Here is a 25,305-nt window from a genome sequence, read left to right on the forward strand (position 1 = left end):
TAGCGCTGCAGTGTGTCTCTAACGCTCCTTTCATTCAACTGAAGAAAAAAAAAAAGAAAGTATCATGATCTTTAGAACGAAAATAAACTCTAAAAGTGAAAACAATGGAGAACAGCACAATCCATACATCACCTAACATACTGGAATTCATACAACAGTGTTATCAGTCTGTCAACTTGCATGAGGTACTGACATTGTATCTACAAACACCATATTCATCGACAGAGGGAGGGGGAGGAAAAGAGGGCTTTTCATTATGCAATAAACAGATAAACAACAACAACAACAGCGACAACATTAACATTGTTATCTTGAGGTAGAACATTAACTTCAGCATTTGGAAGTGCTTTATGTTGGATAATCGTTTTTTTTTTGTGTTTTTTTTTTTCATTTTTCTTTCGTTTTGCTTTGACAAGCAGGAGAAGAGAGACGATTCTTGACATCTGAGGTAGTGCGGCACCTGATCTTGTAATTTTTCACACTTCAATCAGTTCCTCCGCATGTAAAGTAACTGTGAGCACAGGGGAAGGTAAAGTCCCTAAAAGCTTCCCGCAACACATTCATTCCGGCTGAGGTAGGTTTTTGTTGAAATCGTAAGGTTCACACAGCCAAGTCTAGTGCCTGTATGAAGGCCGAGAACTCATAAAAAATGTTGATATCACTGAAACAAAGTCCTGAGACAGAATACTTCGAATCCCTGGACGAAGGCTGAGGTCTTCTGTGAGCGAGAAGGTGGAATCATTGGTAGGTGAGAGCAGGCAGCACGAGTCTTTGACATCCACAGAAAAGTAGAGATAAGACCAATAACTTATAACCACTTTGACATATAGGTGATAAAGATATATATGTATATATATATTTATAAACTTAAAAATAAAATCATCATTGTATAACAAGGACATTCTAGGGCCTCTATTCTGTGTGCTGCCCAACACCAGAAAAAAAAAAAAAAAGACCAAATTGTAAAAATAAAGAACATTTAACTGGCCTGCCTGGCTTTAGAAACAGCCGTCCAATCAGAAGAGAGCTCTCCTAAGCCTCGGGCCAGAAACACTCCGATATACAGTCCTAGATCCTCTAGAACTTCTTAACTTATCGATAAAAAAAAAAAAAAAATCTTTGCACAAAAGAGAAAACTACTTTGAGAGGAAACACTTGTCAACCTGAGTGAGAGAAGAGTCAGTGGACACTGTGTGGACAGCGTCGTGTGAATTGGCCTTCATACATGATTAGCCTTGGTCCTGCCGACCCGCTCCTGCTGCAGGAGGCTCCTGGAACTGCGTCTCTCGCTCCAACGCAAACTCGTCCAGCGGTATCGTAGACAGCTGGGTGTCGTTCAGCATGTAGGAGTCGGACTGAAAGCACATGCATAATTAAACAGAGTTAGATAGCGAGTACGTTTAATTTATTCATTTGACATTTATGCTCATATCGACAGATAGGAGAGAGAGCCAGGAAACAAAAAGGACCGCATGGCAGATTTCCGAGCTGCAAAAAAGTTTTAAAGGGTAATATTTGCACTCTGGAGCAATGCTGCAGCTTCTCATTCAAGATGCTGAATAAATAAGTCAGTGGAGCTGCTTTAAGTATAACAGATTTACAGATAAACTACCCTTTATGCAGCTCTGTTTTTTGTTTTTGCAGCTCCGGGCGTTAATTCTATCAGTGATGATGAAACTGCACTCACCAAAGTAACTTCTGAGATATCACAACGTAGTGACGTTTCTAAGAATAACTCCAGCGGAGCAAGAAACACTAGTGATCAGAAGATAATGCTTTTTTTTTAAAAAAAGCCCGACTTGCTTCTTTATTTAGAGGCAGAACCATGGGCAAAACTTAGTGTGTGCAGCTCAGAAAACCCTGAAAAAAGAACAACTCGGGAAAGTATAGTAGGTCCAAATCATTTTAAGAAAACAGCAAATCTGAATGGCTTGTTATGTCAGGGTTGTCTCTTTTTTCACAGTTTGTGGTTTGGTATGAACTCCAGATAGCCAAATGTATGTGCACAATCACTGAAAAGTGATTTTTTTCATGATATGTACCATTTAAATAAGGAAATTTGGCTGTAAACTGTGGTGGATGTTTACAACAGAAAGTCTGACTTGTACTGATGGCTGGAGATGTGAAAATAAAACAACAGTTGTAATAACAATAATTTGTACAAAAACATGTAACATTTAATCCTCTGGAGTCAATGAAAGCACCAGTGGATTACTTCTTCATGATGTCACGACGTAAAAACAAAGCAACGTTGAGTTTGTTGTCAACTTCTCTCAAAAGTTCTGGCTTGTAACTCTGTGCCAGTCTAGTAGGTCAAATACATATATATATATATGTATATATATATATATATATATATATATATATATATATATATATACCTGCTATAGAACTAGCAGGTATCCTCATTTTACCTCTTTGATGTAATATTTTCAACCTGTTTTCACATTTCCAACACTTAAAATTCTTCATTAAGCATGATTATGTTTTGACAGTAAAAAAAAAACAGTTTTGTAAATCAGACTTTAGTTTCTTTTGGGGCTAAAATGTTAATGCATTAAGTCAAAAATGAATAAATAATTATCAGGTCATATAGGTGAGGTTGTGCTGAAAAAAATGATATGAAGACTGCATGGTAAACGGTGTTTAAGTGGAAAAATTATTTTAAATTTGTCATAAAAAACTGAGAAAATAGCCCAAAACTCCAAAACTCCTAACACAGAAAGGCTTTCAGTTTACCTAATTTCTCATTATGAGGACTCACCATGCATGTATCTTGTGTGTTGGGTTGAGTGAAAAGTCTCTCCAGCTCGTTGCTGTCGGCCACTTTCTTCCCCACTGCGCTGCCATTGACCTCCATCTCTCTCCTGGCGGCCCCGTTCAGCCCAGAGGCCCCCTGGGAAGAGGAGGAGGACTCCAGCACTGCGCTGTGTCCTGCCTGGGGGGTGGCCTGGACCGTTTTACACATCATTAACCTGGGGATTATATGAAAACACACATAAAACTACTGTTGGCTGCAGAGACACAACACTAACCCTCAACAACAACACAGCAAAATCAGGAGTGTTAATTCAACTCAAAGAGTGTTAAATGTTACACTTTTTCTGAATTTATATAGTTCTCATGGATTCTGAGTTAAAATGACACTTTGAAAAGTGTTAATATTTTTAACTCTTTAATCATGTTAAATATTTGATACCCTTGGTGTGTTGTTTTATGACACCACATAAGTGCACTTTTAACTCCAAATTAATTAATTTTTAACATACATCTTGTTATTTTATGACACAAAGTGTAATTTCAACACTAAAATCGTGTCATTCCCTTACACTGTGAGTGTTCATTTTTAACATATTTGTGTGACTTTGACACATTAAAGTGTATTTTTAACCCCAAAATCATGTTATTTACTTTCACTAATGTGATAATTAACAGTGTTTTGTTTTACGATACATTAAAAGTGCATTCTGTCTTTATTATAAAAAATCAACTGAAGTGTGTTATAACAACTCCAAAATCAACACTCACCAACTCAAAATGATCAACACTGAAAAAACAAAACTACAGATTTTGCTGTGAATTATTGGCAAGTTATTCTCATTGGTACCTCCGTTGTTGTTGTTGTTGTTGTTGTTGGTGAAGGTTGGTACTTACCTGCCGCGGTAGCTGAAGACGAGGAAGAGGACGCAGAAGATGATGCATGTGACTCCGATGTGAATCCCGATTATGATGCCTGTAGTGGAAGTTTTGCTCTGTTCGTCTTTCACGCAGTCGCACGGGACGTCCAACACTGAGCAGACACAGAAAACCCCACAGTCAAAAAAACAACAGAGCACATATAAATAATAATGCTCCATCAGGGTGTTAGTGGCTGCGACTGTCAGCTCGGCTCTGCTCAAGACAAAACGTGACACGTGTGACCCAGAGAGGTGCATTAAACTTGATGCATTGTGGTGCTGTGGGACAGTCTGAAGGCTCTGTTGTGTCTGACAGTTACCAGATTTCTCCACCGCCTCCCGAAGAGAAACAAATCGGATGGTGGCGTTGCCGTCTCCGTGTTGGTTGTATGCAAACAGCTTTATCTCATAGACCAGAGTAGGATCTGGACAGAAAGGAAAGACAGAAAGAGATCTTTAGATAGGAGACATTTAGATTTAAAAGCCTGGAAAAAAAACATTTTTTCGACACTTTTTAAAAGTATAATCATGCAGGATTATGCTTAAAAACAATGTATCGATTAACACAAAAATAATTCCTCTCACTCGTCTCTTATGACCCTAAAGTGTGTGACAGTGTCTGTATCTGCAGAGACCCAGCCCTCTACCTGTATTTTGTCTTTTCTCGTTACTTTGTTGTATGTGGGACGTTTATGGGCATCAACATGAGGTGTGTAAGCCCCAGCCAATCACAGCGTGCAGGGTGTAGGGTTGTCAAAATATCGATACTAAAACGTTGTATCCGGATACGCTACTCATTTTCAAAAGTATCAATACCTAGCCAAGGAATGAACATTTTTTTATCAAGCTTTCCTAATATTGTGCACAGCATACAACCTCAAAATATTGCTCTAATTGTTATTGTTTATTGTACTTACTTGATTCCTATGGTCTATGTCTAGTACCATCAGGTTGAATGCACTTATTGTAAGTCGCTTTGGACAAAAGCGTCAGCTAAATGACATGTAATGTAATGTAATGTAATTGTATTTATTTATTTTTTGCACTACCTCAGACCTGAAGCTTGTTCTCATAGTTGCAGTTTCTTTTGCACAACTGTTTTTATTATAAATATTTAACCTGTGGTTCTGTTAATTTTTACATGTTGCATTTTTCTTGTTAATAAAAATATTTCTGTGAAATTTTGGGGTCTTTGTTTTTATCCTGGTATCGAGTTGAAAATTTTAGTATTGTGACAACCCAAGCAGGGTGTGCAGCCCATTCTCATTCTCTCTTAATAATGTAACCACAGTGAAACAATCAGATAAAAACCCTTTTTATTCCTCTTATTCACAGCTGACGGGCAGTGATCCCTCTCTTCGTTCACCGTCTAGCTCGCTCGGCCACATCTGCTCTCTCTATCTGGTTTGTTGAGCCTGTTTTTGTTTTTTTTGCTGTGTGTTTACAAACACCAAGCTACAAAGTAAAAATTATACCTTTGACATAGGAAAATTCTTCTATATCTGCCAATATTTAAGAGAGTAGTAATATTCCTTGTTAAAATAACTGTCAAGTCCTTCTGGAGAAAAGAGTTTGTGTTTAGTTTAATGTTCAGCACATTTCCACAGAGAGCTTGTGAGACTCACCGCCTCGCTGTTTGTATACTGGGGTTGGTTGGTCTGCCTTGTCTGCCTGTTGACTAAACCACTGGCATATATTTTATTTATAAGGATATTCTCGGTCTGCTTCCATCTTATCTATGGAGCTACATAACATCTTCGCTTCCTTATTCCTTTTAACTAAAAAGGGGTTAATGATGCTCCTCCTTTTTCCTGGAATCAGTTGCACTATGATCTGAATCTTTGGCAGCTGGTTTCCTTAGATGTCTTTAAAGTACTTCTTAATGATCTAGAGGCATATCTGGCTGTAAATGTTTTGATTTAACCCCTTCCTGTCTTAATTTATTTACAGTTATATAAAAAAAACGAGGTTTGATGCAAATAAGTGACATTAGGCCAATAGTAAATAAGCAAATTTTCCAGTTTCAGGTATGTAGATTATTATATAGGTGCTGCTATTGCTGAAATAGGGCTTTGAAAATGAATAACAACATATGTTTCTGTACAATCATTGCTGTTTCATCATCACATGCATGTGATTGATGCGAATTTGTGATCATCTACAAGGGGTTAATCATCATTTTATAATTCTGACCTTTTTGATTCCTTAACGTTGATGTTTTATGTCAAATATTTTGGATATTTTTTTTTATTTTTTTTTATTAATTATTGTTACAGTTTTATGTCTGAAACCCTGTTAATTGTGCTGCTGCCTGTCTTGCTCAGGACACTCCTAAAAAAAACGATTCTTAAGACATTTACTAGTGAAATAAACATTATAGTAATACTACTACTACTACTACTACTACTACTAAGTAGTAGTAGTAGTAGTACTAGTAGTAGTAGTAGTAGTAGTACTACTAAATAGATGCTTGTTTACAGGCCCAGATCATATTATCAAATATGGTTTCTTTGATGAGTGTTACAATGACAAATCAGGATGATAGAAACAGCTCAGTGTGTGATGTTTGCTATGAAACATGAAGTTGTGGTTTGAAGAAACTCCCCGTCTCACCGAGCTGAGTGATGTTGTACTGGGTGACGTTGTGAGGGAAGGAGAAGGGGCCGATGAAGAGCGGCGTGTGGGCTCTCCTGTAATACAGTCTGAAGCCTTGATGTTGGCCCATCTTGGAGGAGGGTTCCCACGTTGCTTGTATAACGCTGCTGTTCACCACCTTGGTGTAGAGGGAAGGAGGTGCTGGCACTGCAACACAACACACAGACTGTTAACTAGAGTGGTAACAGTAGCAGCGATTCCATTATGTATCTTTGGAGTGTGAATTATGGCGCCTAAGCAGCAACGTTTACAGTAAAGGCTTTGTTTCTGCAATTTAGAATCTTGCTGAGTTTTCATTCTCAGCAAACACTCTGTTGCAAACCCCCATTAATGTTTATTACTGGTGTAAGATATGCTCTGTGGGTGCGTATTTGTGTGTTCTGCTGCCTGCTCACCCTCCCCGTGAGTGCTCTCCGTGACGCTGTCCGATGGTTTGCTGGCCCCGTGGGAGGTGTAGGCCTTGACGTAGAAGGTGTAGCTGGTGGAGGGCTCCAGGTCCCTGATGATCTGCTGCAGCGTCACCTTACTGACGGCCTCCTCGTACTCCATCTCCACCGGGTCTGGAGGAGGAAAGAAGAGGAGGAGATGTAAGGACATGAACAGGAAAAGAAAAGCAGCAGCGGGCATTAAAGTGATGGCAAATGGGATCAAGAGAGGAAACAATAAATACAATCTGTTTCTGTCATCGTTTTATGGTTATTGCCCATTCCACTGGTTTTATCAGAGCTGCTCTGTTAGGTAATAGCTAATCTAGTTTGGCCCTGGGAGCCTGAATGATGATGGTTGGCTGAATTGCAGGGGTGGAGTGAGGAGACGGAGGGGGTAAAAGGGGGAGTTCCAAAGGACGTGTTAAAGCATTTTATTGCTCTCATCCAACCATAACCGCTATCTACCTCCAGCCCTCAGCCCATTGGGCCGTACCATCTTGGTAGGGTAATTACAGCAGATCCTATTGGTTGGCCCCCGGGGCCCTTAATTATCCATCTGATAAAACTACTGAGAACAGCAGCTGGCGAAGACCCTCACCACACAAAACACTCATATACACACATACACGTTGGCCCAAAGCTGTAAACAAACACAATGCAAGCGATAAACAAGCACACAGTGAGCAGCATACCTATATATGGATCCCAAGGCAAAAAAAAAAGTTTTTAGTATTATTATTATTATATGCATCTGTATAGTGGTGTGTGGGGACTTGCAGTTATATACTAGGAGGGTTAAATCTAAATGCACTTTGGAGAAATTAACCTGCCAAATGAAGTTGTGGAAATGTGACGAGAAACACAAAACAAATTGAAAATGTCATTACGGTAGAGTATCGTGGCATTTTGTTATGTGACACACTGTAATAGTTTACATTAAATTTTAAAATAGTTTTTTGTTATATTTAAGATCCCACTCTTCTCTTTCTTATGCAGATTTTATGCAAATTGCAATGTGTTCTTTATATTATGACAGTTTTACTTAAATTATATATAAAAAATGCAACATATTGCCCGTCTTAATGTATTGCGATATATATATATATATATATATATATATATATATATATATTGATCTGTAGTCCCTGTATTGGGATACATGTTGTATTACCAGTAAAAACGGTGCATTTACCAGTTTGCGTAGTCTTCCGTGAGTCTATTAATTGGGTTCTTGGGGTTGTTTCTCTCTGGGGACTGTTTCATCAAATTTACAACATGCAAAGTGCAACTTGAGATGATTTCCTTGTTTGTTCATTTAATTAATCACAGGAAACAGCACAGTGAGCATGTGAGAAGAGAGTGACAATCATTTTGTGAAAAGGGATGCTTTGTTATCCTCTCGCTGTAAGTGTTGTTTGTCTTTATCACCTCAGTATCGATGCTTATTCATCACATTTGATGGTAACTTATTATTTACTCCATATAACCATCGTCAGTGCAGCCTCACCTGAAGTCCTGCGGATGTGGAGCACATAACCGATGATGTCCTGAGTGTTCTGATCCGGCTCCCTCCAGGACACCTGGATGTTGGTGGGTGAGAGCGCCTCGGCCTGGACGTGGGCGGGCACGCCGGGCAGTCCGTCCGCCCAGAGCACTGTGAGGCGAGCGCTGGCCTGCGTGGAGCCGGCGCTGTTCTCAGCGATACACTGGTAGATAGCCTCGTCGTCCTGGCTAATGCCGTATATCGTCAGTGTGCTGTGAGAGGAGCAGGAGAGAGGAGAGAGGAGGTGCAGCAGGGAGAGGGGAAGAAAAAAAAGGAAAGGGGGGAAGTTTAGTTTCACCAACATGAAACATAAGAGTTGACTGTGTGGTAGTTAATAGTTTTTAACCCTCTGGAGTCACCAAAAGTGCCAAAGCATGACTTCTTCATCATATCCAGACATAAAAACAAAGCAGAAAAGACACAAAATGACTAAAAAAAGACACAAAATGATTAAAAAGACAAGAAAAGACACAAAAGCGAAAATATGACTAAAAAAAGGCACAAAATGACCAAAAAAAGACACAAAAAGACACAAAATGACCAAAAAAGACACAAAATGACAAAAAAATATATACAAAATGACCAATATTGTTCCGCTAAACACACAAGACCCAAATAAAACACTAGAATAAAACACCCACAGTAACACTAGAATAAAAAACAGAGTTGGATGACAGGATCACACACAATCACAAGATCACATTTATGTTGGTTTTTCTTTGTTTCTTTTTGGTTAAAAATGTTGATCCAGTAAATCAGAATAAAAAAATCAATGATTCTTTTTTAAGTGGTGCATACAGGCAGGATGAAAGGAAGGATTAAAAAATGGACAAAATAGCCCAAGACTCCATAGTTAACCTATTGAAACATATGTTTTCCTTAAAAGATCGCCAAAAATACATAGTTTATCATACCAAGACATTGTAAAAACAGGTATTAGTGTGAAATTTGCACTTTTACTGACAGTCCTTGACAGTTTCCATTAGAAACAGTAGCCAAAATGAGGTGTTTATGACAAATATTCACTGAAAATTGGACAGAACTGCAAGTTTACACAGACCAGAGAAGAGAGGACAGAGGCTGTAAAAATGCAAATAGTTCAATATGTATAGCAAAGAGAGACCCAATTTGGCACTTGGAAGAGTTGTACAAGTTCCATTGTATTTCAATAAATAATTATCAGAGAAATTCAACTTCCGCTTTTTCTTTTTTAATAATGTATTTCATTATAAGTGTTATTGACACTTCTAGCAATAACTGTGCTGTTTTCAAAGAGCTGCACTTAAATGTAAAAAGTGCAAAAAATGCCCTGAAACAGCTCTGGGTTCAGAGTGTTAATTAGAAGTAACCCTCATTATATTTTTCTCTTAATGGAGCTTCACTTAAATCCCTTTTAATTTTGAAGATTTTTTTTTATCAAGTTGCTGTTGCACGATTTGTTATTTAAATAATGAGGAAAAATGCAATAATATATTGTTTTAAAAAGTTAGGAAAGCAATAATACTGTTGCCTTACACATAAAAGAATGATATCCGTCACAGTATAGAGTTAATAATACAGCTTATTAACTGGTATCAGATCAGGACTTTGTAGAGGCCGATACCCAAAGCCCAGATATCTGCATTGGGCCTGAAATACCAGATATCACTAGTTACTTGTCAGATAAGGACTGAATATGACAAAGAGGATGAATGTGAGTGTGTCGAGAGCACAAGACACCGTGTTCAGCTGTGTGAGTTAAAGAAAGAGACACACATCGCTCACCACAGAAACAGGAAATCCTGCTGGAGTAGATAAATCCGTTCCAGTATTTCAAGAAATATAATTTTCCCACATCAGTGAAACCTTTCATGTGTCCATCCACACATACGTACTGTCCTCATCACTCACACATACACAACCTCCCACACTCAATGCCTTCCCTCTATGATCTTCACGCTCCTCACTACTCTACCTCCACCGCTCTGCTCTTTGTCTTTCTACTGTATCTCTGCTGCTGCTTCCCTCCCACCTGGCCTGTCTTCTATCAGAGAAGAAATATAAGTCTTGTGTATGTGTGTATGTGTATGTGTGCGCATAATGAGTAGGTGTTATTAGACGCGGATTCATAATCCACTCCTCTTGTTTGTCCTACGGCAAAAGGAAAAATAAAACATTTAACATCCTATGGAAATGAGACCCTGTGGTGCAAAACATTTCTTCATGCCATTTTCCTATCAAGGCCATTTGTGCTGTATTTAAGGTATAATATGTGTGGTAGAACAGTGAGAGCGCGCAAATAATGAATACCATGGGAATACGGGAGGGCTCCAGTCGTAGCTTTGGCCATTTTCTCTTCTTAAAAGCCCTCGGTCATGGCATTTTAAGACATCAGAAGCTTTTTTCAAATAAAGGGAAGAAAAAAAAAAACCCTCTGGCTTCTGGTTCTCATGCTGAGCTTTAAGTTGAAACAGTAGAGTGGCACAAGAGTTCAACACATCCCGCAGCATCCCGACTAATCTGTCACTTGCAGTTTGTAAGAACTCGTCGGACAGATTGTCATCTTTCTTTTTTGACGGACAGGCCGGATCCTCTGTGTATTAAATGAAATTTAAAAGAGGAAATGCCAGGATCCCGTGAGAGAAAAGCATGCCATTTATTGAAAGAACAACTTGTCAACGGTGTGCGGTGAGAGGTCTCTCACGGGCCACCTTATGGAGCGGTGAAATGGGACATGAGGAAAGTGGCATTTCAGCTCTCAGCAGCTGCAGTCTACCAGCCTGAGAGAGGTCTGTGAGGATGGATAGGTAAGGACGGGGGAGTGCTCTTCTGGGTCAGCGGGCGGGATGGAGGAGTGAATCATTCTATTTCCTTTTCAAAATTGATGTGCCGGGATACAATTACTGTACGTCTCTAATCTGGGTCAGAAAAGGCTCTAGGTGGAAGAGTTATTATTCGCTCCGGTCCGCCAGGTGGATTCAATCTGGATAATTATCAGGTCAAAGAGGCCCTCTGTATTTCACCCTCTCTGAGCCAATCTCACCTCTGACCCCAGAGGTGGCAGCAGTCGCCAGGCCTCAGCTCGCTACTCAACCGTCACATTTCTGACAGCCTTTCATATCAGCGGATGGATGGAGTGTTTGCAGACAGGCAGCTCTGACCAGACGCCACAGACGCAGCAAAGAGGCCCCCAGGGACGCGCTGCCCCTGATGCCACCGGGCCTGGATGGGCCCCCTGAGTGTGTGAGGGGAATGCGGGGAAAATTTCACAAGACGTTGCTTGTTTCGGAAGGTACAGTAGCATCCAGCTGCATGTGTGCTCACACACACACACTCACATTCTTGTACTTCTATCTTTGTGAGGGCCCTCATTGGAATAATGGATTTCCTTGCAAGGTTATAATAGTTTTGAATCTTTTATTAGTTTTACTTTTTTCGTTGTCAATTTTTGTTTTCAAATTCAGTTAGTTTTAATTCGTTTTTAGAGTGAGTTTGCTAGTTTTAGTTGATTTTTTGAAAATGCTTTAGTTTTAGTTTAGTTTTTATTAGTTTTGGGTTTTTTGTAATGGGGTATTTGTTGGGTGGGAGATTAAAAGAGGTCACAGTAAATTTTGCCTTTATTTCCTTTGTCTTATCCATCTTCATTATGTGTGAAAAAAGTTGACAAAGATGAAAACGAAGGACATTTTCACTATATTTGAGTTAGTTTTAGTTAGTTTTGTAACCACACAATACAGTTTCAGTTAATTATCTTTTTTTAAACTCTCATTTTTATTTTTATTTCAGTTAACAGTTAAAATGTTTTATCCATTCTAGTTTCCGTTATTTCGTTTCATTTTCGTTAACTATAATAACCTTGTTCCCTAACCCTTAACCTAACCTTCACCATCACAACTAAATACCCAACCCTAACCCTAACATAAACCTAATTGTAACCTTAACCCTTAAAACAGTCTGAAATCTCAGAAAAGCCTTTAAAGAAGTGAGGACCGGCCAAAATGTCCTCACTTTGCAAAAATGTCCTCACTCTGTTGGTTAAAAACCTGTTCTGGTCCTCACTATGTAGGAAGTACAAGAACACACACACACACACACACACATAGATACATGCCGAGCCACATAGACACACACTGATCCTGCTGACGTGTAACTTATGAAATTCCACACCTGCTGTCCAAACTTCCTTTCCAACTCACAGGATGAAAGCTTTAGTGGTTTCAACATTTTACAGTGTCAGACTTTATGAAAGAGAGGAAATACAGGGGAATAACTCAGAAACTTTTCTTTTCAATAAACTTGTAAACAAATTCATTTAATGATTGCAGCATTATAAGTGGTTTTTGCCTGCAGTGTGAGATTTACAGCCATTTCTTTTTGTCTATGAGTTGAGTTTTGTTTTTATTTTCATCGTCATCTTTGGTGAACAAGTTTACTTTGGTGATTTTAGATGCTTTCTATAAGGAGCATAGTATCTGACAAAGATGTCACTTTGTGTGGAAAAGTGTGGGGAAACTCAGATGAAAAAATATTTTCAAGCAGTCTATGTGATTTCAACATCTGTGTCATTTTTTATCCTCTTTCTTACTTGATTCTAAAAAAGTTGCAATGCTGTATCAAATGTAAATTTAAGCAGATAATTAATCATAGGGACATCCTCGAATGTAACTAAGTACATTTACTCAAGTAAGTACATAAGTTCAGTTTTGAGGTATGTGTACTTCACTTGAGTATTTCCATTTTGTGTAACTTTATACTTCTACTCTACTACATTTAGCTGCCAGCTTTAGTTACTTTTCAGGTCAAGATTTAACATGAAAAACATACCAAACTTCAATTTAAAGTCACATTTTTTTAAAATTAGACCTCATAACAGTATATAAATTAGTCTAAACGGGCCCTATATTTAAACATTTAAACACTGCTTACATAAATGCATCAATACAAATAATCTATAAATATATTTAGAAAAAATAAAAACAAACTGAGTGGCGGCATTCGGCATAACAAATACTTTTTTAAAACATTTTTTATTCTTTAAGTACATTTTGATGCTGACACTTTTGTACTTTTAAGTAAGTTTTGAATGCAGGTTTTTACTTGTAGTGGAGTCATTTCACAGTTCGATATTAGTACTTTACTGAAGTAAGACTGGAATACATTTTCCACCACTGGTTCAAAAGCAATGATCAGGGGAAGTTTATTGAAAAAAGTAAGAACTCTGCAGAGATAGATAGAATAAAGTCCTTTGTTTGGATAACCGCTTTCTTTATAGAGCTGAAAGACAAGTCTCTAAAGTTAAACTTTTTCTCATTCAAACACGCTCAGTCAAGGAAATTACAAAATGACACACGTTCAAGGGAAAACCTCCCTTTTAATCGCTTTTAAAAGACCTTTTTTCGATTAGATAGCTTGGACTCGTGTTGTAGAATACATTGATCTGCATTAATATGCAACAGCAGAGCAAGGCCACCAAAGATCTATACAACGTGGAAGGACAAAACAGGAGGACTGAGAGTCTGAGGGAGGGAGAGGAAGAGATCTGGGAGGTACAGGGCCTGAATTTGGATGTTTTGCTCGTCTTACACGAGCTCCAAAGCCGAGCTGTCCTGTCCTGACAGGCTGACACCATCATTTACTCATCAGTTCGAGGTCATTTCACAGATTGATGGATAAGGCTGTGGGCCGGGGCAGCGGGTGACAGCGGGGACTTGAGCCTGTTGTTCGGCTGTGTTTACTCTCCGTTGTCTCTGAGCAGCACCCCATCAAAAGCCAGCGTGGCCATTCTGGATCCAGTGAGAAGGAAAGGGGGGGGGGTGTGTGGGGACAAAGAGAGAACAGGAGGAAGAGGTGGGGAAGGGGGAGGGGAGGAGCGATGAGCTGTCTGTGGCCTGAGAGGAGGGAAGGGCCCAGGGATATGACTGATTACAGGCGGGGTCAGAGTTCAAGGCCAATGCCCAGGCCCCAGCTCTCTGTAATGGGGGCAGGAAGGGGGATGTGGGGCACAGAGAGGGGCCGCAAACAAGAAAGGCAGGTCTGGGTGAAAGAAAGAGAAGAAAAAAGGAGAAAAAAAAGAAAAGAAAAAGAAAAACCCTTTGAAAGGATTCTGCAACGAAATGTCCAGGTCTGTGTGGTAGCCTGTTCCTTCAGATGTTGGCCATTAATTATAAAACACACCACGGTGCTCACACACACACACACACATACACACACACATGCACATGCACACACACGCACACACACACACACACACACACACTTGAAGCATATTCTTTTCTTTACTATACAACTTAAAGGGCGGGTCCATTATTTTTTTGTGTTTTTTTCTAGATTTTTTTTTTACATAATTCTGTACGTTTTTAAGTCTCAATATTCACAATTTGCGAGAAATATGTATGTTTTAGTGTCAAAATACTTTTTTCCCCAAAGCCCTTCTAAAAAAAAAAATCCCCATGCAATCTGATGCAGGTTTCTGGATGATGTTGCTACACATCAGGATCAGAATTAGAAATACTTTTTTGATCCCCGGGGGGAAATTTGGTTGGTTCGCTCCAGTTACTCCAACCAAGAAGTACATATCTGACATATCTGTATCCATAACCAAAGTCATTATCAAGAAAACCATGGAAAATGGCGAGATATCAGCTCTTAAATTAAACTCTTATCAGCTATTTTTGTTGTTTTCATTATATTTGTCCAAACAAATGTACCTTTAGTTGTACCAGGCATTAAAAGGAACAAATGCAATGAAGAAAACAAGGGTGATCTAATGATATTTTCCATGACTGTATACTACTGTGGACGGGGGCCTGCCGGGAAACATATTTTTAGCAACCTAAAAAAGATCCACCTGTCAGTTGAAGTGTACTCTATATTTTTAATAATTCCATCGATTTTCCTTACCAGCAGATAACGCTTTCTGACGGGGAACAAAATCAGTTTTTTAGTTTCTTTAAAGCCACTGGTTCCAATGAAGAAAACAGTAATTTTACCTTCTACATTTACATTTAGTCATTTAGCAGACGCTTTTATCCAAAGCGACTCACAGAAAAAGGGGAACAATCAAGGTATAGTGCGATAAGAGCCATTAGTGCAGCAATAAGTGCTAGTGAGGATTCTTTAAGGAGAAGAGTTGTGGTGTGGTGCTAGGAGAGAGGGTACTCTCTGAAGTCTCTTAAGTCGTCTTAAGGAGTTTTACTTTCTACCACTGCCTCGTTTCAGATCCAAACGAACATGCTGTCTACAGCAGTACATTGCTTAGCTTCTGTGCCTTGATTTCCAAACATAGTACAGCTAATGTTGACTCAGCTAGTGCTAGTGTTCACATTATTCATAACCTTATTGATTACTGTGGTAACCTGCTGTATGTCGCTGCTTTTTGCTAAAGCCGAGTGGAAGTTTCTATTTTAAAAACAGGGAAAAAACCACAGATGGAGTCGACCTTTAAGCGCTCTCTACACAAATGTAAAGAGAATCTTACATTTTCTAAATTATTTAGAGAAAGAGAGTCAATTAGAAAAAAACTCTCTCTCTTTCATATCTTCAATCGCCACATGAAAGAATTGAATGTTTGTCATCACCAGCTGCAGTATCACTTCTAAAATAGCACGTGGTTATTAAGGCTTCTGATGTGAGATCACAGCTTTGTACGTGTTGGATGATTACACGTGTCAGCTTTAGAGACTTAAGAGCGAGGCGAGTCCTTAAACATAATTAGCAACAGCTCTCGCAGAGGCTTCAAATAGCCACAATAGCGTGTTTTACAGGAGCCTGGTCAGCTAGGGCCAATAATGAATGGGGTAACAATAATGTGTGTGTGTATGTGTGTTTGCATCCGGGCAGGCATGTGTGTGTGTGAAGGTCTGTTGAGACACACAGCTTCACCCTGAGCATTAACTTCTGTTTACACAAGCAGCTAATCAGCTCTTCTCTGACATCATCGCGTCCTTTGCAGCATTTCACGTAGCTGCGTCTTCCTCGTGTGTGTGTGTGTGTGTGCGCGCGCGTGCGGACGAGGAGTAAAGGGCGCAACACGTTTGTGAATTTTCATGTTTGATTATGCGTGTGCACAAAATGAATGATGGCATGCACCGCGGGGCTATTTGTGCACATACAGGGCTCGCTGGCTTTTTGATTAATGTGTGTGCACGCGTGTGTGTGAATGAAATGTACAATCGATTCCCCTTCCTTCCCTTGTCCGATTTGCTTTTGAAGGTCAGCGTCATGAGAGATGGCTGAGGGGAGAAACCTCCGCGTGTGTACATTTCTACACAAACACACACACACTCACACAGTCATACCCACCACACGCACTAATTAAAATCTCTCTGCAAGGTATGCTGCATTCACAAGCTTCCTGTATCCTGTAGATTACGTATATATATATATACATATGTATATATATATATATATATATATATTAGAACAGAATCGCTGTGCAGCCCCGAGCGGCTGAATATCATTTGCATATCATTACTTTTGTTTTGGCGTGGTTCAGGAGGTAAATTGTGCCCTCTGCCACATCATTTTCCCTCCTTTTTAGCACCTCCTCTACACTACAAAACACACATTGGTTTTTTCAGCTTGAGGTAAAACTATGAACTGTCCAAACCAGCCTTGTATTAGATTTCATGCACATTTACTGTAAAATGTAGAGAGTGGCTATAGCTGTAAGAAAGCATGTCAGCCTCTTATCATTGGTGCTGATGATCCTTTGCAAAGACTGTCAGCGTGGATAGTTTTTACTGGCACCAAGCCCTGAAAGAGCCCGTTTGTGCTACTATGCATGAAATTTTAACTTCTCACTTGGACAGAGGTGTGCAGAAAATCTTCTTCAGGATCCTGAAGACAAACTGGAAAAGGACCAGCAGTTCCCAGAGAGCAGCAGAAGAGTGAGTATCTTTCTCACCTTCTCTCATTAATTTAGTCACCTTTAGAGAAATGCTGAGTTGTTGTGATACGTTGATCTTTTGTTGTGAAAGGTCAACAGAAGCAGTAATGTCTTGGTTGGTGCTGATCGAGGCAACAAGAGGCCAGAAACTCCTGCGTTCTTTGAGGTTAAATTCCTGTTTTTGTGAAAGGAGTCTGGTGGCTTTAAGAGAGCAATACATACAGTCATGGAAAAAAATATTAGACCATTGTTTTCTTCAATTTCTTGTACGTTTAATGCAAGGTACAACTAAAGGTACATTTGTTTGGACAAATATAATGATGACAACAAAAATAGCTGATAAGAGTTTAATTCAAGAGCTGGTGTATAGACATTTTCCATGGTTTTCTTGATAATAACCCAAATTATTAGCTATGAAACCATGGAAAATGTCTATTTTTGTTGTTATCATTATATTTGTCCAAACAAACGAACCTTTAGTTGTACTAGGCATTAAAATGAACACATGCAATGAAGAAAACAGGGTGGTCTAATGTTTTTTTCCATGACTATATGCAGAAAATCTTCTTCAGGATCCTGAAGACAAACTGGAAAAGGGAACCAAGACCAGCAGTTCCCAGAGAGCAGCAGAAGAAGAGTGAGTATCTTTCTCACCTTCTCTCATTAATTTAGTCACCTTTAGAGAAATGCTGAGTTGTTGTGATACGTTGATCTTTTGTTGTGAAAGGTAAACAGAAGCAGTAATGTCTTGGTTCGTGCTGGTTCAGACTCTGGAGCCTCTGTGTTTTTACTTTATTACCTGTGTATGTATAGGTGCTGGGCATTAGTAGCTCACGTGGAATGCATCCATGACTCCAAGAGCAGGAAATACAGCATGCACTGAGGAATTTATTGCTTCAATCGACTACATTTACCATCAGCACTTACTGGACATCTACATAAGAAGGTAGCGAGGTGCCTCTAATTTATTAATTAAGACAATCGGCAGATTAATCAATGATGAAAATAACTGTTCGCCCTTGTTGCAAGTAAGTTGTATCGAAACATTTTGTAGGAGACGGGGTTAACACAGCTCTTCTCTTTTTACATAATAAGAGTAAAAGTCTATTAGAGACTGAAATAATGAATCAGGGTGTAATAAATTCCTCCTACTAACCTCCCCATTCAGCCACACAATGCAAAAAGATGCACATCAAGCTGCTCTGTTCTCTAAATGGCTGACTGCATTTCCTGGTCAACTAGCTGAGTTTATGAGCTAATTAGCTAATGGTAGATCTCAAGCTGAGGCCTGCCTCCTTAACCAATCACAGAGCGCGCTTTGTGATGCATGAGATCCACATTATAGCAGGTCTATAGCATACACTAATGGTGGCAAGTGCAGAACGCTGTGATGCTCCGACTACCCGCTCCATCTTTCTCTCTCTCTCTCCTCATTTGCTCTTCCTGCCGACTCATCATTTCTCTTTTGACCACCCGTTCATTTTTCTCCCCCCTTTTTTTTTCTGCGTTTAACTCCGGCCTCTCATTTATTTCTTCCCTCTCCTCTTTCCTCCTTTGTTAGTCCCTCGCTCCATCTCTCTGACTAATATAGACTGGTGGAGGCAAGTGGGAGTGGAGCAGCAGAGTGTGTGAGCGATGGAGGTGTCCGCTCCCTTCACTCACTGCTAACGGAGTGCAACTATTGATTTTTTTTGGGTGCAAATTCAATATATTCACTTCCTATTTCTCTTTTATGAATAATAACAACATGTACGGTTAGTTGTTTGCCAGCATCAACTGGAGAAATTGAACTTTTTGCATGAAGTAATTCATAACAAAATTGACTGAAAAACACATTTTCTGGATGGAGAATAGCAGATTGCATTCACACACCCAGCAGGATAGTTATGTTTCATCCTGTCCAAGTAATGCATTGAAACCATGTGCAGAGAAATTGTTCATCATGACACATTATCAGCTATTATATTGGTCCAATGTGTGATTACAGCCCTGCACAGCCACATACTGTACTGTAGCACATAAAACGGTCCTCGGCCTTTACAGTGAGAGGTGCTGAGAATGGTAACTAGCAGAGCTGGCTGCTGGGTCCTCCTCCTCATGACATTCCTGGGTACTGCCATGGGAAAGCCTCCAACATCCAGTCAATACGCTGCTCGCATACAAAGGCACAAATAAATTGAGGCTCATGTCTTGGCAGGCGTAAATTCCAGCAGCTGCCGCGTTAGAAGCAACAGAAACGCAAAGAAATTGAACATTAGATGATGCCAATGATCAGATCAAGGCAGCAGTGATTATTACTGATGTCCATGTTACTTCTGTGAGCCGGGTCCAACTTTGTGTGAGGGTACAGTGAGACGGGAATGCGGGCTGTGTTAAAGACAGTTTGCATCATGTGAGGGTTTACATAATGGCTCTTTTTCAGGTTATTTTTAGATTAAATTAATAATGAAATCACCTTCTGTTAAGTCACCTTTTATAAAGAGTTTATAAGGCTATAAGTGGGTCATTAAAGGTTTGATTTACAGATCAGCTGTAAATTATAAACACAGGAAATGAACAAGAGCCTATTTGAGTTGCAAGGCTGTGTTTATCCTTTCTAGTTGGTGATAATACAGTTTAAAATGTTGCTAATCCATTAATAAGTTCTTGATGGTTTCACACGTTCTAGTGAGCCGTGGAGGGTACAGTTACACATGTTAATAAGCTTTTAAGAAATGGATTTTGATCCAGATTAAGCGGCCCATTAGAGCGTCTTACTGAAAAATTTAAGAGCTGAAAAGACGAGTGTCTTGCCGGAGGATAAACACCAGCCAAGAGAACTTTTCACAGCCTGGTAGCCCGACAGTTTCTCTCATTAATGGCTTATAAACTGTCTAATAAGTATAAGTAAATTACGAAGCCTTTATATAAAGGGTGGCTTTTTAGAAAGTGATACCAAAATCCTTCTGTGTAGGAAGTCTCCATCCTGTTGCATCAGTACATCATAATAATAACAATAAGGGGCCTAAAGAAAAGCCTTGTTTTAATGCCTTTTAATTGATAATTGTCAATGTAGAAGCATGCAAGGTGAATTCAAAAGGGAGCAATTTCCAGGAGTAAAAATATGTGTTGTCAGCATAAACTCATTGAAATACTTGCAAATTCCAAATTTCAAACCTAGAGAATATTGGAGGATATTACATACTGCAAGAATGTGTAAAAAAAACAAAAACATATGGCCCCGGGGTAGGGGGATAATATCAACTTTTAATAACAACTTTTTTTCTTGTAGATTTGCCACTTTAATCTAGTAAATTTACAACTTTTTTTCGAAATATTTTTATTTTTTTATTTTGGATATCCGCTGAAGTTACCAAATACGGTTCTTCGTCCGATAAAGGGTTAAAAAGGTACTCAAAGTTGTTTTATATAACAAATTTGGGACACACACAAACACAAAATGAAATTTAAGAATGCAGAACTCTCCTTCGCTCACACTATAAATTACTGTGCCAAAAAAATGTCAGTTTTATAGAAAATATACTTCTGACAGTGACAAGAGAAACCCTGTCCTGCAGGGCTGTTATTCTGCTTCTGCTCTGCAGCCTGACAAATCTGGGAGTATTCCTGTATATATGAATACATTTAAATAGCAATACAAGGATTTTTGTGTACCTGTTGTTGTTCCTGAGTTTGACGTGTCCCCCGGGCTCCAGAATCTGCCCGTTCTTCAGCCAGGTGAGCTGTGGCTCGGGCTCGCCCTGCGCCTGGCAGGTGAAGATGGCGGTGGTGCCGACAGGCCGGGCGATGGACTGTGGAGCTTGAACAAACTTCGCTGGAGCTGAAAGAAGAGGGGAGACAGAGAGTTGCATTAATTGGCGTCGTTCCCACAACCGAAAGGACGGTGCCAAGTAAATCAGTGTCACGGATCTCAACAGAAATGAAGAAACGAAGAGGAAAACAGAGCAAAAACAAAGACTGAATGTTACCCATGGAATATTTAACATATCGGTCCAGATGTATGACTGAAGCTTTCTATAGAATCTGGTCCCCATTCCTGACTTATATTGGTACGAGACTAACTGCCATTGTGTTAAAGGGCCTGCTGGAACATAAGTGAGATAATATGATGCTGCTGTGGATACTGTCTCTAGGGGGACTCCCCCCACTTATCTCTATGTATCATATATGATCTCTCTTTTCTTAATTTATGTATGATATGGCTTACCCCCTGTTGTTCTTGTTGTTATGGTTGTTTTTGTCTAAGACAGCTCTGTTTGTTTTTGTGGCTGTCTGTGCTAGTTTGTGTAATGTATATTTGGCTACTCATAATGACATGCTGTATATATGCGAAGGAGCAGAAAATGTACAGCTTTATTTTTTTAAATACATGACATAACCTTCCACTCATGTTTCTCCAGCCGATTGCTTTATATTTGTATTTATCTTTATTTTATTTGTTGTTGTTGTTGTTTTTGTTATATGAAAAACTCAATAAAGATATTGAACACAAAAAAAAAAAAAACTATTAAAACAAAGACTGAAATAGATAAAAAGACAGAACGAAAAGGCAAGTGAGAAAGGAGAAATTGGAGATTGTCATGTAATATAAAGAAGCAGTGTGCTGCATTACAGGTGTGTGGTATAAATACTGTTAGGAATCTATAATTCAGGGTCAATTAGCAGGATTATAAGAGACACCCGATCAATGCAGATACAGGGAATAAAAGAGAGAGAGCAGAAAGAGGAAAGAGGGCAAGAAAATCGACAACAGCAGCTTTACTTTGGGATTAATGTGTTTAAAAACAGCAACACATTTACTGTACATGAAAATAAAGTGACGCAGTTTATGGTTTCATCATATCCTGTCTCATCCCACGCTACAGGCTCCCAGCTACGGTCAATTAGTGGTAATAACTTATTCATATGAAACGGTTCTCTTAGCAGAGAAGCTACCTTCTTTAAATTACAGAGTAATTACAGTTACGTCTGCTGGAGTTTAATTTCTGGCTTGGTGTTTTTTATTTGAGCTGACAGTCAGAGAGGTATTGTACCATCTCCCCTGCTCTCATTATTGTCCCAGCGGTTATCAGTGATTTGATAACCTGAATTATTTATGCCCATATTAACTAAGAAAAAATGTTATGGTAATTATAATATCTCAGAGTCATCACTAGAGGGTAGAAAGCTGGAACATGAGGCGTATCATATTGCCCGTTGTAAAAAAAAAAACAAGCTCCGCTTTCCTACCTTCCCTCTGTGCCGATCATTTACATTACCTGGTGGGCCTGAGCAAATTACACCAAATTGTAAAAATAACCTTTACCCCAGATGCTGGCTGGAATAAAACAACATTTAATTTGAGCTTTTTTTAACATGGAGAGGAACCTGGATCAGTGGTGACTCATAAATATTCATAAAAAAATCCAAAGTAAAGGCAGTTTGTAGATATCTGCCTTATAAAAATAAAATAAAAATTATATGGCACTTTGCTTGTGGTGCTCAACGTAGCAAAAAAATTATTTTAATAATTCAACAGACCTTGTCATGAGCGGTTTCATGTAGGAACTATTTTCTTTCTAGTATACACTTAGACAGAGTTTGTTGTGATTTAGTTATACATAAAAATATGCACATTAAACTTAATTCCATTGCACTGGCTCACAGTGATTGTACTCTGGAATGTCCGATAATTAAAGTATAAATATAAATATAAAACTGTAAAAATAGAATATTTATAGTGTACAGAAATTTAGCAGCAGAAAGCGTTTTTGTCCATTTGACAACAGACGTAAAAAATATAAAAATATTAAAAAACGGGTTCACAGTGCAGTATAGTGCAAAAAGTCGGAGGATACTTCCTCCATAAAACATTTCCTTTATTTACTGATAATACGATGACCTCATATTTATTTGTTTTTAAGCTTACTGTTCTTATATTGTGGAAAATGTTCAGAAATGGTACCAGCTCACAATATGTGTTAATGGGATCCATTTATTGTTGGTTTGTGTCTTTTAATTTGATTTGTTGATAGTAAGAAAACTACTGATCCTTTTCCTCACTGTTCTAGTTCTAGAGCGTCCCCATTATACCGTTAGAAAAGCTAAGAGACCCTTAGGCTCTTGAATGGAGGCTGCTGACAGACTGCAGTTCCTAAAGTGGCCACTTGGAGCTGGCTGCAAAAGAGAGTCAATTCCCATAGAAGCCCATGTTAAAATATTCATCTTTACAGCATGAAATAATTGCATTTAAAGACTGTAAAGAAAAATGGCTTGGGTTCAGAATTTTATGTAACTCACCTGTTTAAATTATACTAAGGCTTAAGTTTTATATATAATTAAGGCCTCCTATTTTCTTTCTAACATACTTTCTCTATTAAAAATGTCCTTTATTTATTTGTTTTTAAGCTTACTGTTCTTATATTGTGGAAAACGTTCATAAATGAACATTACATAGAGAAACAAGTTGCACCAGCACACAATATGTTTTAATGGAATCCATGTATTGTTGGTTTGTGTCTTTTCATTTGATTTGTTGTTAGTAAACAAACAACTGATCCTTTTCCTCTTGTTCTTGTTTCCCTTGCTAATAGATAAAATGTTGTCTGACACTTTTTCAATGTGAGCGTCCCCATTATACCGTTAGAAAAGCTAAGAGACCCTTAGGCTCTAGAATAAAGGCTGCTGACAGCGTGCAATGGTACATTAATTTATCTCTCCCTCCTTCTCTGCTTCGTTCTCTCTTTCTCTCTCTCTCTTGGCCTGTTCTTTGAGGACCGTCTTAAAGGTGAAGGTCAGAGGGAGCCGGCGAAGATATTGATTTGCACCTGTAAGGGTGTGGGTTAGATCATCAGCAGCATCCATCCATCTTGCTCTTGTTTTTCCCTTTGGGCTGCCACACTTTGACTCCGCCTCCAGTCTTTGTTTCTCTTGTCTGTCTGTTTGTACCCCAAAGGAGCCAAAATGAACCCGATTGATTTGCTGTATCAGTGGATTTGTTTGATGTGTGATGGTTTCATAAGGACTCTCGGCTGCCTTTCCTGACCAACGTACCCCTTCTTTGACTTGATAACCATTGACATGCTCTCATATTAACAGATGTGTCAAGTGGCTTATTAATTATACCAGACTAATTCCACTAATATTTCCTCAGGAGCATGCAGTAAAATGTTTTCTTCTCATAATGAAATAGGCCTAACCTACATTTATTTGGAGTTAACAGAACACCTTTGTTTCCACAAATCAATAACACAACCCAAAGACATTGACACATAATTAACATCCATGGCTTCCCGTCTTTGTTCCTGCTCGGGTAGGAGCCTGTCTCACACTTGACAGGCAGATAAAATGAAATATTGATCAGGATCAATATCGCTATGGGCTGAAGCAAAGTGTGGTCCATCTGATCGATACGTGAGTGAGGCAGATGCTGGACGTTTCCTGCTTGGTGACAATTAATGCAATGGGGGGCCAGCGGCACCTGGCCTCATCCCAGGGCCGCTTCTAGGCAGCAGATATGAGGGGGCTTCTGGGCTTATAGTAATGATGCTTTCTTCACTGAAAGGGGTCCATGTGTCCAACCCCAACCTGGAGAAGTGGACTGCACTTAGTCAGGCCTCTACCTTCAGACCTGGAGACTAAGCTCCTGCTGGTTTAGCTCTTAAACTCACTGAGGCACGCAAACCCCCTGACCACAATAAGGTGACCTTTCGCGAATTTGCGAAAAAAAAACAACCCTTTGATGCACATCATGGGTCTAAAGTGACCCGACTGAGTTTTTTTATTCTTTATCTTTGCAATAAATTAATTGCATCATTCAGTATTGCAGGTTTTCCCTCAAATAACTTGTTTTTGATTATCTACATCCACATTTTTTTTGTTTTCATTTCTTACTTTTTGAATAAAACCCATTTTTTTATCACTATGCTTCTAATGCACAAGGTGATTTTTGACCCATGTTGTGCATTAGAAGGTGTTTATATGTTGTCATCAATTCACCAATCACCAATTTAAAACCTGACAAAGACGACACAAATATTAAATATCCTATTTTGTTAAATTGGTGCTTTTCCAATGGAAAGTATTATTTGGTGTCTCTAATAAGTCTCAAATGTTAAAATATGTGATTTTCCAATGTAATCTGGTGGTTCTAACAAC

At 39.0% G+C, this 25,305-nt stretch overlaps 1 protein-coding gene across 1 annotated transcript in view; it reads right to left on the reverse strand.

Moving 5' to 3' along the window:
- Nucleotides 1-945: 945 nt before the first annotated feature.
- The window catches only part of igdcc3 (immunoglobulin superfamily, DCC subclass, member 3), a 74,881-nt gene continuing 50,521 nt past the window's right edge, over nt 946-25,305 (reverse strand). Inside the window, exons 7-14 of the mRNA XM_059357038.1 lie at nt 20,824-20,989; nt 8,268-8,515; nt 6,728-6,892; nt 6,291-6,479; nt 3,998-4,102; nt 3,655-3,790; nt 2,765-2,975; nt 946-1,355 (exon numbers count right to left, since the gene is read on the reverse strand). Coding sequence (XP_059213021.1) covers nt 1,230-1,355; nt 2,765-2,975; nt 3,655-3,790; nt 3,998-4,102; nt 6,291-6,479; nt 6,728-6,892; nt 8,268-8,515; nt 20,824-20,989 — 1,346 coding nt within the window. The 3' untranslated portion in view covers nt 946-1,229. The remainder of the gene's footprint in view (nt 1,356-2,764; nt 2,976-3,654; nt 3,791-3,997; nt 4,103-6,290; nt 6,480-6,727; nt 6,893-8,267; nt 8,516-20,823; nt 20,990-25,305) is intronic.

This window comes from Centropristis striata, chromosome 2 (assembly GCF_030273125.1).
Source record: "Centropristis striata isolate RG_2023a ecotype Rhode Island chromosome 2, C.striata_1.0, whole genome shotgun sequence".
Taxonomy (NCBI): domain Eukaryota; kingdom Metazoa; phylum Chordata; class Actinopteri; order Perciformes; family Serranidae; genus Centropristis; species Centropristis striata.